Source organism: Oncorhynchus kisutch, linkage group LG14 (genome assembly GCF_002021735.2).
Source record: "Oncorhynchus kisutch isolate 150728-3 linkage group LG14, Okis_V2, whole genome shotgun sequence".
Classification (NCBI taxonomy): Eukaryota; Metazoa; Chordata; class Actinopteri; order Salmoniformes; family Salmonidae; genus Oncorhynchus; species Oncorhynchus kisutch.
Genome location: NC_034187.2, coordinates 61947069 through 61963623, shown reverse-complemented (window position 1 = coordinate 61963623; position 16555 = coordinate 61947069). Strand labels below are relative to the sequence as shown.

Genomic DNA, 16555 nt, shown 5'->3' with positions numbered 1-16555 from the left:
TGACCATCCTACCAATCCTCGACTTTGGCGATGTCATTTACCAAATAGCCTCCAATACCCTACTCAACATATTGGATGCAGTCTATTACAGTGCAATCCGTTTTATCACCAAAGCCCCATTATTTTTTATTTCTACTTTGCACATTCTTCCATTGCAAAACTACCATTCCAGTATTTTACTTGCTATATTGTATTTACTTTGCCATCATGGCCTTTTTTGCCTTTACCTCCCTTCTCACCTCATTTGCTCACATTGTATATAGACTTGTTTATACTGCATTATTGACTGTATGTTTGTTTTTACTCCATGTGTAACTCTGTGTCGTTTTATCTGTCGAACTGCTTTGCTTTATCTTGGCCAGGTCGCAATTGTAAATGAGAACTTGTTCTCAACTTGCCTACCTGGTTAAATAAAATAAAATAAATAAAAAATTCCTGAGAGAGAAGGGGTGTAATATCTCCAGATGAGTGTGTGGTACCCTTCCTCACCCATGCCAACAAGATGTTACTTCTTGTGGGGTCTTTGCCTTGAAAGTAAGTATGAGAGTACAAGTAATGCACAATTAACCTACTGAAAGTATACTGACGAAAAGGCAAAACAGAACTGTCAAATTATATTATAGCTGTATCATTGTATAGTTGCGATTATAATGTGTAACATCATTTTGTTGGGGAAACTGAAATGCCCATCACATTATTTCCCCAGTTTGCTGAATGTGTTCTGAAGGAGGAGTCGATTGTCTTTTCAAATAAGGACAAAGATGTTAACATCATGAGAGAAGAAATAGCAGTCACTCTCCTCCAAAACACTGGTATGTTCCATTTCTAATTTAATATAATTGTAGATTTAAAAAACAACAACATTTATATGGATCTTTCAAGGTGATGTTTGATCCAACTTCTGAATAGATGGCCACTAAAACACATGCATTTAAACATTTGGTTACAAGAAACCTATACTATTCCCTTATTCCCTGTTCCCTGTTTGCTCAGAAAAATACAAGTAAAGATGTATAGACTACTTGACATTATGTTTTGCTGGATGACTTGAGCCAACTGTGCCACTTCTGTGGGGATGAGGATAATAATGAGGAAGACACTAACTGGGTAATTGCTTGTTCACTTCTAAAGGCATATTTTTACGAGTATGAATTTGTATAAGCAGTAATATTTCTAGAGGTAGTATTATCCCCTTTGTCTGATAATGAAATAATTGTAATTCAAGAAAATGTATTTAATGTTTTAAATATATGAACATTTTTCATCATAAATTTCAGATTGATTGTGACCACTGCCCACGATGGGTCCACCAGTCCTGTATGAAAACCATCCCATCATTGGAGGATTATGTCTGCGCTGCCTGTCAGGATGAGGTTAGGCTTGAGTTCCAGGCGACAGTATCACCTGGAAAACTTTCCATAAAAAGTGGACTAAATATTCAGTCGAGCTGTTGCAGATTTCCAATTTGTTTATGTTATTTATTGTCTTTTTATTTTTGATTTATTGTAATTTTATATATTTTTATGCAAAGATTTAAATTTGAATTTCCTATTTAATGCTTGTTAACAAACTTAACTTTCTATGATGTTTTTGTGTTATTGTGTGATAATATTTGTATTATATTATATTATTATATTTATTTTCTTAAACATTAGAACATTTTCTATCTTGCAGTACCAAAATTATCCAGAGGTGTGCCAGGCCTTGCAGTCCCAAGCAGGCAAGAAAATAGCCTTGCCCCCCCGGCACAACACTGGAAAGCATGAGAAAAATGACATTTGAAATAAAGCAATGCATGCATATCATCACATTTGCGTAGGGGCATAGAGCAGTAGTGTAGAGGCACTTACAGAAGTTGCACACATGAGAAAAAAAATGTGTGGAGGTTGGTCCGGGAAATTTTGGGCCTTTTATTAACGCATTTCTTGCAATTCTACATCATTTCACATGACTGGAGACTCTGGCATAATCTTTTTTTTTTATGACGCATTCAAGACAACTGGGAAATCGGGAAAAAACAAGCTCCGACTGGGAAGATTTGTTTTGGACGGTCATCCAACATGGAATTCCAAGTGGGGAACTCTGGCCTCGTTCCAGAACTCCGACTTTCTGACCTGAACATCACTGACGTCATGATTCAACCTCTTTTTTTGTCCAAGTTCCCAGTTGTCTTGAAAGCACCATAATAACTCACAAATGATTGAAATGACAGGCTACTTTGACACAGACAAACTGAGAATCTGAGTTCAATGAAAACGACCTTGTCTTGAATCCATCAATAGCCTATGCCTAGGTGTGTGGAGACATATTTTATGGTACAATATGAGGAGTAAATTATAGTCCTTAAAATGCTTTTCAGTTTCACTGACTCACCCAATGATGCGCAGCTCACATGCTGGTGATGGAATATGCGGTCATGCCAAAAGCCTCTCTATCTCTCTCTCTCTTGTTTTACTTTGTAAAACAATATTTGGAAGAGAAGTTGATCAAATATTTTGGTAGCCTACAGCTGACAGATTAGAGTCTTCTCTTTTCAGCAGGAGCCATTTGCTTTCCATCATGTGTTTTCCCGAGATTATAAACTAATTGAAATATTGCGAAAGGCACGTTTTGTTTGGATGGTGGTTGTTTACGGACATATTTGCTGCGCGTTCCAGAGTGTAGGCTATGCCTTGTTATTGAGCTATACTCCACAGCTAGTCTAAAATAAACTATTTATACTCGGTGGCTAAATTTTTGCCTTTCTCATGGTGTAGTAGGTTATTCTGAATGATGTCCTTTCTTTCTGAACAGACAGCAGTAACTATATAACTTTGGCAAATTTATTTCGATTCATCAGGCATGCCGCAGCTCCTCCAGAACCCTTTGCGTGCCTCTATAAAGAAATAAATGATAAAGTGCAGTGCTGGAGAGATGCGAGTTGCAGGCTCATGTCTGTCAGAGCAGAGAGAAGGGAAGAGATCATAGTGAGCAAATCTAATTTTAGTTATGTGAGAGATACGGGGGGCGGGGCTGGAGAATTAACGCAGTGACAACTCAAATTAACTTTGATCGCTTTTATTAGAATTTTTACATTGCAAATAGTGACAATTATTTGTCATGCCATTGAGAGGCACCGGATCCGGCCAAATAGGTTCCGGAACTAAACAATCCAAAACGGAGATGTGCCGGATTCTGTTCCGGCAGGATTTGACTCAAATTAAGCACAATTTTTACGTGAAAACTGTATCTAGGCCACTCAGGAACATTCAATGTCATCTTGGTAAGCAACTCCAGTGTATATTTGGCCATGTGTTTTAGGTAATTGTCCTGCTGAAAGGTGAACTTCTCTCCTAGTGTCTGTTGGAAAGAAGATTGAACCATGTTTTCCTCTAGGATTCTTATCCTAAAAAACTCTCTAGTCCTTGCCGATGACAAGCATACCCATACATGATGCGGCCACCACCATGCTTGAAAATATGAAGTGATGTGTTGTGTTGGATTTGCCCCAAACATAAAGCTTTGTATTCCAGACAGAAAGTTAATTTTTAAGTGTTACTTAAGTGCCTTGTTGCAAAAAGGATGCATGTTTTGGAATATTTTTCATTCTGAAAAGGCTTCCTTCTTTTCACTCCGTCATTTATGTTAGTACTGTGGAGTAATACTAACATAAATGTTATCTCTTATGAAAGCAATTCAACTCGGTATCTATTTTAAAGTTATGATTGGCCTCATGGTAAAATCCTGGACAGTTTCCTTCATCTACAGCAACTGAGTTAGGAAGGACGCCTGTATCTTTGTAGTGACTGGGTGTATTGTGGAACAGGTCGAGAGCTTCAAGTTCCTCGATGGCACGGCAACACCTCTTCCCCCTCGGTAACCTGAAAAGATTTGGCTTGGGCCCTCAGACAGCTTCACCATTGAGAGCATCTTGACTGGCTGATCACTGCTTGGTATGGTAACTGTTTGACATCCGACAGCAAGGTGCTACAGAGTGTAGTGCATATGGCCCAGTACATCACTAGGGCCGAGCTCCCTGCCATACAGGAACTCTAAACCAGGCGGCGTCAGAGGAAGGACCCAAAAATGTCAAAGACTCCAGTCACCCAAGTCATAGAGTGTTCTCTCTGATAGCGCATGGCAAGCGATACCAATGAACCAAGTCTGGAACCAACAGGACCTTTAACAGCTTCTATCCCCAAGCCATAAGACTGTTAAATAGTTAGTTAAATAGTAAACCAATAGCTACCTGGAATATCCTCATTGACATTTTTGCACTAATCTCTTTTGACTCATCACATGCTGTTACTGTTATTATCTACCCCGTTGCCTAGTCACTTTATCATAACCTATATGTACAGATCTACCTCATCTACCTCGTACCCCTGCACATCGACTTGAAACTGGTGCCTTATGTATATAGCCAAGTTACCGTTGTGTATTTATTCCTTGTGTTATTATTATATATTTTTTTCTTTCTACTATTTCTCTTTTAAAAAATGTCATTGCTGGAAAGGGCCCGTAAGTAAACGTTTCACTGCTAGTCTACATCTGCTGTTTACCGAAGCAAGTGACAAATACAATTTGATGCTTACAGGGACATTCAACGTCTGCTGTTTTTAATATGTGCCCTTCTTTTCGAACCATTGGAAAACCTCCCTGGTTTTTGTGCAGTGGAGTGTATTCTTGGATGCCAAGAGAAGGCAGGCTTCTCCCCCCAAAAATGTATCTTTTGTCTCTCTGTGCGTCTCTCTGTGTTTCAAAATGTTCCTTCAATTCGCAAGATGCTGAATGTATCTCACCGGAGTCGGAGTCAGCATCCGAGTGAGCAAAACAGTGCCCCTCTGTCTCTGTATGTTTTTGATTTGACTTCACACCAATAGCCAAACATTATTGACAGAAAAAACTTGACTTGTTGCATCTCGTTGTGTTGTTGTCTTCCGGTGGCTAGCTAGAATTAGCCATGGTTGGAGATAGGGACTTTTGGTTTTACGTAATTCTTCATACTGGCCAATGATGAACGGTGATTCTGATCCAACCATTAATTCATACATTGTGCCCCTGGCCTGAGAGGATGAGAGTTCAATATGTAGCTAGATGTAGTAGACTAATGTTAACTAGCTGGCTCATCATTGCCAATGAAAGAAAGTTAGGCTAGTGAGCAAGGACTATAGCCAGGTATAGCTAGGACAACTAAAACTAAAAGCGTGTACTGTATGGCAGAGTCATAGACCGTAAGGGCAACATGAAAGAGAGGAGGATGGCATTGGCATTTCAACATGTTGTTTCTACTTATTTACAAAACTAACCCACTTGCATTGTGCAACACACACACACACGCACACACACACTCATAAACCTAAATCAGGACCATGGACAGCCACATAATATTTAGCTTATTTTGATTTGACTAAATTGTTTTTGGAATCTTTTAGTTGTCACTGTTTTAGGCTAAGCAATCGGTGATTTAATTATGAAATGTTGAAATGGTGCTGGAATAGTGGAGAAAGCTCCTGTTTTCTTCGCAACTTGCGATAACGCTCAGGTGTTCTAAATCAGTAGTTGTTTAGTTAGTTCAAAAAGGTTGGAAATATGAACTTGCTTGATCATGCTGTAGGTCAGTTTGTTACAGGCTATATGCTTTGTGGATTCCACCGGACAGATGTTGCTCTCCGGTTTTGTGATGAGACAAAAGTGTGGTTGAATTTAGTCTTCTTATTGTCTTGGCCTTAGACCTATATACTGTATCACGGTGTCAAGGCATATGAACTAACAGGTTATAGAGCAAACAACGCAATTACAAAAACACATAGGTTGTAAAATAGCTTTTTTCTCCTGTCTTGGCTTCCCCAGTGATTTTACCCATGCACCGCTAGTGTCTTTGTGGTTGAATCTGTGCTTGAAATTCACTGCTCGACTGAGGAACCTTACAGATAATTCTATGTGTGAGGTACAGAGATAGAGTAGTCATTTTAAAATCATGTTAAACAATATTATTGCACACAGAGTGAGTCCATGCAACTTATTATGTGACTTGATAAGCACATTTTTATTCCTGAACTTATTTAAGCTTGCAATAACAAAAGGGTTGAATACTGATTGACTCGAATACCTTTTTACTTATTTATTTGTAAACATTTCTAAAAACATAACTCCACTTTGACATTGTGGGGTATCGTGTGTAGATGAATGACACACAATCTCAATTTAATTGTCATGGTTTTCTTCATCTGAAGGAGAGGTGGACCAAAGCGCAGCGTGGTGGTTATTCATATTCTTTTAATTTATAAAGAAACTACACATGAGATAACTAACAAAAACAACAAATGTGAGAAAACCTAAAACAGTCCCATCTGGTGCAAAACACAAAGACAGGAACAATCACCCACAAACACACAGTGAAACCCAGGCTACCTAAGTATGATTCTCAATCAGAGACAACTAATGACACCTGCCTCTGATTGAGAACCATACTAGGCCGAAACATAGAAATACCCAAATGATAGAAAAACAAACATAGACTGCCCACCCAACTCACGCCCTGACCATACTAAACAAAGGAAATAAAGATCAGAATGTGACATTAATCCATTTTAAATTCAGGCTGTAACACAACAACATGTGGAAAAAGTCAAGGGGTGTGAATACTTCCTGAAGGCTCTGAATGTGTTCTTCTGCTTAACATGAGACACTACTAATGTCCCAAATAGCCCCTATCCCAAATGTAGTGCGCCATTTTGTGGACCCATAGGAATGCAGATACTATCTGCTCTCAGATGGAACTCATGTGTTTGAGTTCGAGGCCTGTGATGTGACTGAGGCCTGCACCATAGATTATGGACAGGAAATAAACGATAACTCATGAAGACAGTATGAGATATGAGCTTGTAGCTGTATTTCCGTCACCAGGCATCAACCCTGGGAATGTCTTCACTGTCACTACGGTTTAACAAGAAAGCTCTCCACTCTCTGTCTCTGTCTCTCCCTTCACTCCAACGTCTCCTTACACCACATAGACCCTTCACTGTCCGTCTCCTCACATTCTTCATCTACACCTTTCTCGTTATCAGTCCAAATTGAAATGACAAGTGTTTCTGATTCCTGGTGAATGGTAAGAAATTGGTAGCAGGCAGAATAATCACAATCGTATTACTGTTAATTCCTTTCCAATGGGCTGACAGGCAGGTCGGGAACAGGTTCCTGATGGCCTTGTGAGCGTGGGTGTGTGTGCGTGCACGAGTATGTTTGTGTAGGTGCGTGTGTATGTGTGTGGCATATGCAATATATGGAATGAGATTTCGATGCAATTACTTTATTGAGTAATCAGCCTCAGACTGCAAGGCAAATAATATCATTTATAATTTAGTTTTATACTAATTAGATTCCCCAATAATCTGATATCACTACTTGCTGTTCTTATCAAATCACTGATATAAGATAGAGGGAATGATTCAGCATAGTAAAGCCACTGAATTCTGAAAGTAATTGAATCACCAAAACAAAAACGTTGTAACTCCAGAATGCTCCATACAGTACGTCAGGTTTCCCCAATAGGTGACCCACGGGGAAAAATGTGTGCCTTTATTTTCTTAGTAAAAGAAATATACAATTGAAGTCAGAAGTTTACATACACCTTAGCCAAATACATTTAAATTCAGTTTTTCACAATTCCTGACATTTAATCCTCGTAAAAATGCCCGGTCAGTTAGGATCACCACTTTATTTTAAGAATGTGAAATGTCAGAATAATAGTAGAGAGAATGATTTCTTTCCATTTTTATTTCTTTCATCACATTCCCAGTGGGTCAGAAGTTTACATACAATCAATTAGTATTTGATAGCATTGCCTTTAAATTGTTAACTTGGGTTAAACGTTTTGGGTAGCCTTCCACAAGCTTCCCACAATTAGTGGGATTCCACAATTCCTCCTGACAGAGCTGGTGTAACTGAGTCAGGTTTGTAGGCCTCCTTGCTCGCACACGCTTTTTCAGTTCTGCCCACAAATGTTCTATAGGTTTGAGGTCAGGGCTTTGTGATGGCCACTCCAATACCTTGACTTTGTTGTCCTTAAGCCATTTTGCCACAACTTTGTAAGTATGCTTGGGGTCATTGTCCATTTAGAAGACCCATTTGTGACCAAGCTTTAACTTTCTGACTAATGTCTTGAGATGTTGCTTCAATATATCCACATAACTTTCCTACCTCACGATGCCATCTATTTTGTGAAGTGCACCAGCCCCTCCTTCAGAAAAGCACCCCCACAACATGATTCTGCCACCCCGTGCTTCACGCTTGGGATGGTGTTCTTCGGTTTGCAAGCCTCCCCCTTTTTCATCCAAACATAATGATGGTCATTATGGCCAAACAGTTATATTTTTGTTTCATCAGACCAGAGGACATTTCTCCAAAAAGTATGATCTTTGTCCCAATGTGCAGTTGCAAACCATAGTCTAGCTTTTTTATGGCGGTTTTGGAGCAGTGGCTTCTACCTTGCTGAGTGGCCTTTCAGGTTATGTCGATATAGGACTCGTTTTACTGTGGATATAGATTCTTTTGTACCTGTTTCTTTGCTGTTGTTCTGGAATTGATTTGCACTCTTCACACCAAAGTATGTTCATCTCTAGGAGACAGAACGCGTCTCCTTCCTGAGCAGTATGATGGCTGCGTGGTCTCATACTTGCGTATTATTGTTTGTACAGATGAAGATGGTACCTTCAGGCATTTGGAAATTGCTCCCAAGGATGAACCAGACTTGTGGAGGTCTACATTTATTTTTCTGAAGTCTTGGCTGATTTCTTCTGATTTTCCCATGATGTCTGAAGCTGGAGACTCATATCTCCATCCCTAACTTTAAGCACCAGCTGTCAGAGCAGCTCACAGATCACTGCACCTGTACATAGCCCATCTGTAAATAGCCCATCCAACTACCTCATCCCCCATACTGTTATTTATTTTACTCCTTTCCACCCCATTATCTCTGCTTGCACACTCATCTTCTGCACATCTATCACTCCAGTGTTTAATTGCTATATTGTAATTATTTCACCACTCTGGCCTATGTATTGCTTTACCTCCCTTATCCTACTTATCCTATCCTGTATTTTTGACTGTATGTTTGTTTATTCCACGTGTAACTCTGTGTTGTTGTTTGTGTCGCACTGCTTTGCTTTATCTTGGCCAGGTCGCAGATGTAAATGAGAACTTGTTCTCAACTAACTTACCTGGTTAAATAAAGGTGAAATATATATATTTTTGAATGTTAAGCAAAGAGGCACTGAGTTTGAAGGTAGTTCTTGAAATACATCCACAGGTACACCTCCTATTGAGTCAAATGATGTCAATTAGCCTATCAGAAGCTTCTAAAGACATGACATAATATTCTGGAATTTTCCAAGCTGTTTAAAGGCACAGTCAACTTAGTGTATATAAACTTCTGAACCACTGTAATTGTGATAGAGTGAATTATAAGTGAAATAATCTGTCTGTAAACAATTGTTGGAAAAATTACTTGTGTCATGCACAAAGTAGATGTTCTAACCGACTTGCCAAAACTATAGTTTGATAACAAGACATTTGTGGAGTGGTTGAAAAAGTAGTTTTAATGACTCCAACCTAAGTGTATGTAAACTTCAGACTTCAACTGTACATTTCATTTTTTCCTTTTTTCTAAGTGATTTTAATTTGGGAAATCTGTTACCAAGTATTCTCATGCATAAATAGTAGGTATATAAATAATGGTTCAAATGTTTTAGATATGAGGGCATCGGTCCATTCAGAAAATACCTAGAATCGATTCGTCCTCTCCCTCAGCCTATCAAATTTTATGCATGTAACTGCATATGACATTGTCATAACAACTGTGTGCAGAGTGTGGGAGACGCAGCTGCTCGCACCAACGAGAGGTAGGTCTACCCTATCCTTGATCTAATACTGGTAGGCTACATCTACGTGCCACCTTCAGCATTCAGATGTTTGTAAAATGGCTTTCGCAATGATAAATCAAAGGCTTTATTAACCAAAGTAATTTGCTGGGTCATTGTTACCAAACGCTCTGTAGGAAATTGTGTTTTACTGGCAGAGCTGTGTCGGTTACCTGAGTGGACACATCTCACATCTTGCTTATTGCACATTTAACTGCTGATTGGGGCTTTCGATTGGCAGATTCACTATGCAAAATATTTTTGGTAGTTCTGCTTTAAACAGTGAGTGCATTTGGTAATTTTTACATTAACAGGGTCATGGTGTACTTTCATAAAAAGAACCGCAATCCAGATGCACTGGTCAGAATGAGAGAAGCGAGTAGCTCTCGTCCTTCAAATTCCAAACAATCAAAACCATTCGCTTTTGAGACGGCTTTGAAATCCAAACCTGTGTTATATCACTTGGCTTTGAATGTAATAGCTAATTTCTAAAGATAAATATTGACATATAACTAGCTCAATACATGTTCACCTGCCACATGACAAGTTAATCAGTGGATGATGAGGACTTCAGATAAAAAGTGGGGGGACAAAAACAAATTGCCCCCCCTAATTTGATAGTGGTAGATGCTTAGTCTACCCTATGGCTCACCTCACCACACATACACACACACGCACACACACATCATATCGTACCAAATCATTTTAAACTAGAAGTATCATTCCTGGTAAGGAGAGATAAACATCCCTAATACACAGAGAGGTATATGTGATCGTATCACAATGTTATCAAGGTTTGAAATTATTCTGTCAAATACTACATCTGCTTGGGCTTCTTAAGGTCAGTGTGCAGTGTACAAATTACGTATTAATATCTCCCGGCCCCCTAACCATCCGCTCAAGAAAAAATCGGCCCGTGGCTGAATGTAATTAGAGACCCCTGCAGTAGGTGATATATTGTAATGTTAACTTCTCTAAAACATGCTGGATAAACAAAACATGGCTTCAAGCCCTTGGGCTGAGCCAGACTGTCTGTAGACAAGGTGAAAGCTGGAAGAATGAGACAGGAAGTATGAGCAAGAAATACATCTCCTCCTCAGCAGTCATTTCATAGAAAACTACGAGAGTCTATTTGTTAGCATCGCTCAATGACAACAACAACAAAACAGTAGGTGTGTGTAGTACCAACACTCTCAGACGATGGAGAGTAGTGGAGCTCATTCAGTCTGTAATTCACAGCGATATGGTGAAGATTGATCATCAGCCAGATGTCTGTGGTGCTCTCCCTCCCAGATCCCCAGGTGTGCGTGTGTGTTTGTGTGTGTGTGTGTGTGTGTGTGTGCGTGCGTGTGTCTGGGGAGCCAGTTTACAACTGTGACAATGATGTCAAGCAGCTGGTTCAGTCGTGGCTCTCTACCATTTGTTCTCTACGACCTCCACCCATTCTAACTGCAGACCTCCATATAAACCTGTCAGATGTGGTTAGCTATGGTCTGGCAGGAAACTCATCCAACAGAGGCAACCTACTCTCCTCCTCTCATCCTCTCCTCCCCCTCCTCTGCTCCTCCCCTCCCCCTTCTATTCTACTGTACCCCTCTCTGCTAAATATGCTGGGTTGGTGCAGCGTCTCTGAGGACCTGCTGTGACAGTAAGGTGGGAGGTAGAAGGAAGGCGGGAGTCCTCCTTGGCATGTGTACAAAGGGGTCTGACTCTGGGTTTAATATACAGTGTCTCTACCAGCTGTTCATATTTCAACAAGGCTCCCTCCAGACAGGACAGGTAAACTAGCATACCATAACAGCTACCAGTGAAATCCCCTCTCAGTTTGGATATTACCAAGAGGACACCTGTATACAGACACAATGTGTGTGTATATGTGTGTGTGTGCATCCTTGCATGTGCCAGCGTACATATATGAAAACACATGTCCTTCTTATTGTGTAAATACTCACATATTCCCCATATGTGTCCTGTGCTAAGGGTGGTGGTGGCCTGTACCCCGCGGACGGGGGAGCCCCTCGTGCTCTTGGTGCTGGCACGCCCCTCCCTCGGGCGGATGGTACCCGGCTGGGGGGTGCCCCTCTCGGAGCTGCTCCACGGGGGACAGCTACGTGGGGAGGGGGCACACCTCCTCGACTCCTACCACAGGACAAGCAGGGGAAAATTGTAGGCTTCGTCTCAAATGGCACCCTATTCCCTATATAGTCTAATGTTTTTGACCACAGCCCTATGGCTTAAGTGGACCAAGAGACTGTCACCAAGATACCTATGCAATTCAGACATATACTGAATTAAACAATCACATTATTGTTAGTGAATATGTGTTTTTTATATCTGACTTACTGTAAACCTCACTGCCTGCAGGACTTTTTTCTTATCTCACTCATATTAGGCATGCTAAATGCTAATTACTGTCTGATTTAAAACAGATCCAATTATATTCCCTCTCAGAGCAATACAAACATCTCTTCATCTAATTGAGAAAGCTTTTACAAACACAAGCAACAAACATACTCTGCATTTCATTTGAAAGTCTAAGAGCCACGCAACATGCATACTATGAACTATTCTAATGGCAATGACTATTTGAGTATTATTTGAAGTTATCTGGGGAGTTACATCTTAAAGAGAGTCCAGCAGGACAGTTACATACAAAAATGTATTCGAATTTCAATAGTTCTCAACTTTGTATTGTGTATCATTTGGGCCGGATAGTGTATTTTCCCCCCATTAGTATTACAAAGCAGAGTTTTGAATTGAATGTATGAAAACACAGACACTTATGTATGTATGCTCTGTAATTCTGTTGTTCATTTTAGTTATGGTAATAAGTGAATTGAAGGAATTTCAGGCTGTGGAAATGAGTCCTAGTCTAAGAATAATCTCCCATTTGGAATAGCATCTCTGGAATGGGGTCTATGTACCTGTCTATGAAAATCAGGATATTGCTTCATGTGTTCATCAACATCACACTAACTACTACCACACACCAAACACAAAAGTGAATACATACACCATCACACATGCATGAATGCACACACACACACCCAGGTTGGCAGTAGGTACCTGATGGGTCCTGGGGCAGGTGTCCCTCTACCCCGTGCTGCAGGCAGCTTGCCCCTCACCGCTGGCACCTTGGCATCCTCTGAGCCACCATTCAGGTACGTCAGCTCCTGCAGCTGCGCCTGTCGGATCTCATCATTGTAATCCTACACACACACACACACACACACACACACACACACACACACACACACACACACACACACACACACACACCCTTTTAATTACAGCGTATTAAATTACGTCCTTTATCTCCAGGGTTACAGCCCTGTAGGAATGTCTAATTAATGTACTTTACAGTGCTGCTGTGACCAACCGGTGTGTGTGTGTGTGTGTGTGTGTGTGTGTGTGTGTGTGTGTGTGTGTGTGTGTGTGTGTGTGTGTGTGTGTGTGTGTGTGTGTGTGTGTGTGTGTGTGATGTTGCCGTGACCGCTGCTCCTCAGGCAGAGCAACACACTCCTGATCCCCCGTTGATAAAACCCAGGAACCCCATTTGTTTTTTTATCGTCACACATTGTCATCTCTCTGTGTGTGTGTGTCTTTATCGTCAAACACAGTCGTCTTCGCCGCTCAATGGAACGTAGCAATTAATATGGAAATCAGCGTTTAATCATACTGCCATGGAGACGATTGTCTTCTGTCTCCTCCATATCAACACATCACTGTGTATTTGTGAGGGAAATTAAAAGACGTATTTAATGACCGGAAATAAATCATCATGGCTCAGAATGAGACTGGAAGGATCACACATAATAGCATGGGATGTAGAGATCCTACTATCCTTCCATAATAATAGCATGGGATGGAGAGATCCTACTATCCTTCCATAATAATAACATGGGATGTAGAGATCCTACTATCCTTCCATAATAATAGCATGGGATGGAGAGATCCTACTATCCTTCCATAACAATAACATGGGATGGAGAGATCCTACTATCCTTCCATAATAATAACATGGGATGGAGAGATCCTACTATCCTTCCATAATAATAGCATGGGATGGAGAGATCCTGCTATCCTTCCATAACAATAACATGGGATGTAGAGATCCTACTATCCCTCCATAATAACATGGGATGTAGAGATCCTACTCTCCTTCCATAATAACATGGAATGTAGAGATCCTACTATCCTTCCATAATAATAACATGGGATGTAGAGATCCTACTATCCTTCCATAATAACAGCATGGGATGGAGAGATCCTACTATCCCTCCATAATAACATGGGATGTAGAGATCCTACTATCTTTCCATAATAATAACATGGGATGTAGAGATCCTACTATCCCTCCATAATAACATGGGATGTAGAGATCCTAGTATTCTTCCATAATAATAACATGGGATGTAGAGATCCTACTATCCCTCCATAATAACATGGGATGTAGAGATCCTACTATTCCTCCATAATAACATGGGATGTAGAGATCCTACTATCCCTCCATAATACCATGGGATGTAGAGATCCTACTATCCTTCCATAATAATAACATGGGATGTAGAGATCCTACTATCCCTCCATAATAACATGGGTTGTAGAGATCCTACTATCCTTCCATAATAACATGGGATGTAGAGATCCTACTCTCCTTCCATAATAACATGGGATGTAGAGATCCTACTCTCCTTCCATAATAACATGGAATGTAGAGATCCTACTATCCTTCCATAATAATAACATGGGATGTAGAGATCCTACTATCCTTCCATAATAACAGCATGGGATGGAGAGATCCTACTATCCTTCCGTATTAATAACATGGGATGTAGAGATCCTACTATCCTTCCATAATAATAACATGGGATGTAGAGATCCTAGTATTCTTCCATAATAATAACATGGGATGTAGAGATCCTACTATCCTTCCATAATAATAACATGGGATGTAGAGATCCTACTATCCTTCCATAATAATAACATGGGATGTAGAGATCCTACTATCCTTCCATAATAATAACATGGGATGTAGAGATCCTACTATCCTTCCATAATAATAACATGGGATGTAGAGATCCTACTATCCTTCCATAATACCTTGGGATGTAGAGATCCTACTATCCTTCCATAATACCATGGGATGTAGAGATCCTACTATCCTTCCATAATAATAACATGGGATGTAGAGATCCTACTATCCCTCCATAATAACATGGGATGTAGAGATCCTACTATTCTTCCATAATAATAACATGGGATGTAGAGATCCTACTATCCTTCCATAATAATAACATGGGATGTAGAGATCCTACTATCCCTCCATAATAATAACATGGGATGTAGAGATCCTACTATCCTTCCATAATAACATGGGATGTAGAGATCCTACTATCCTTCCATAATAATAACATGGGATGTAGAGATCCTACTATCCTTCCATAATACCATGGGATGTAGAGATCCTACTATCCTTCCATAATAATAACATGGGATGTAGAGGTCCTACTATCCCTCCATAATAACATGGGATGTAGAGATCCTACTATTCTTCCATAATAATAACATGGGATGTAGAGATCCTACTATCCCTCCATAATAACATGGGATGTAGAGATCCTAGTATTCTTCCATAATAATAACATGGGATGTAGAGATCCTACTATCCCTCCATAATAACTTGGGATGTAGAGGTCCTACTATCCCTCCATAATAACATGGGATGTAGAGATCCTACTATTCTTCCATAATAATAACATGGGATGTAGAGATCCTACTATCCCTCCATAATAACATGGGATGTAGAGATCCTAGTATTCTTCCATAATAATAACATGGGATGTAGAGATCCTACTATCCCTCCATAATAACTTGGGATGTAGAGATCCTACTATCCTTCCATAATAATAACATGGGATGTAGAGATCCTACTATCCCTCCATAATAACATGGGATGTAGAGATCCTACTATTCTTCCATAATAATAACGTGGGATGTAGAGATCCTACTATCCTTCCATAATAATAACATGGGATGTAGAGATCCTACTATCCTTCCATAATAATAACATGGGATGTAGAGATCCTACTATCCCTCCATAATAACATGGGATGTAGAGATCCTACTATTCTTCCATAATAATACCATGGGATGTAGAGATCCTACTATCCTTCCATAATAATAACATGGGATGTAGAGATCCTACTATCCCTCCATAATAACATGGGATGTAGAGATCCTACTATTCTTCCATAATAATAACATGGGATGTAGAGATCCTACTATCCTTCCATAATAATAACATGGGATGTAGAGATCCTACTATCCTTCCATAATACCATGGGATGTAGAGATCCTACTATCCTTCCATAATAATAACATGGGATGTAGAGATCCTACTATACCTCCATAATAACATGGGATGTAGAGATCCTACTATTCTTCCATAATAATAACATGGGATGTAGAGATCCTACTATCCCTCCATAATAACATGGGATGTAGAGATCCTACTATCCCTCCATAATAACATGGGATGTAGAGATCCTACTATTCTTCCATAATAATAACATGGGATGTAGAGATCCTACTATCCTTCCATAATAATAACATGGGATGTAGAGATCCTACTATCCCTCCATAATAACATGGGA

The 16555-nt window shown here is 39.9% G+C and overlaps 1 protein-coding gene across 2 annotated transcripts in view; it reads right to left on the bottom strand.

Annotated features, from left to right (window-relative positions):
* LOC109903114 (KH domain-containing, RNA-binding, signal transduction-associated protein 3) overlaps positions 1 to 16555 on the bottom strand; it is a 202300-nt gene that overhangs the window by 38292 nt on the left and 147453 nt on the right. For both annotated transcript variants that reach the window (XM_031788710.1, XM_020499737.2), the window contains exons 5-6: positions 12966 to 13108; positions 11852 to 12038 (exon numbers count right to left, since the gene is read on the bottom strand). In XM_031788710.1, coding sequence (XP_031644570.1) covers positions 11852 to 12038; positions 12966 to 13108 — 330 coding nt within the window. The remainder of the gene's footprint in view (positions 1 to 11851; positions 12039 to 12965; positions 13109 to 16555) is intronic.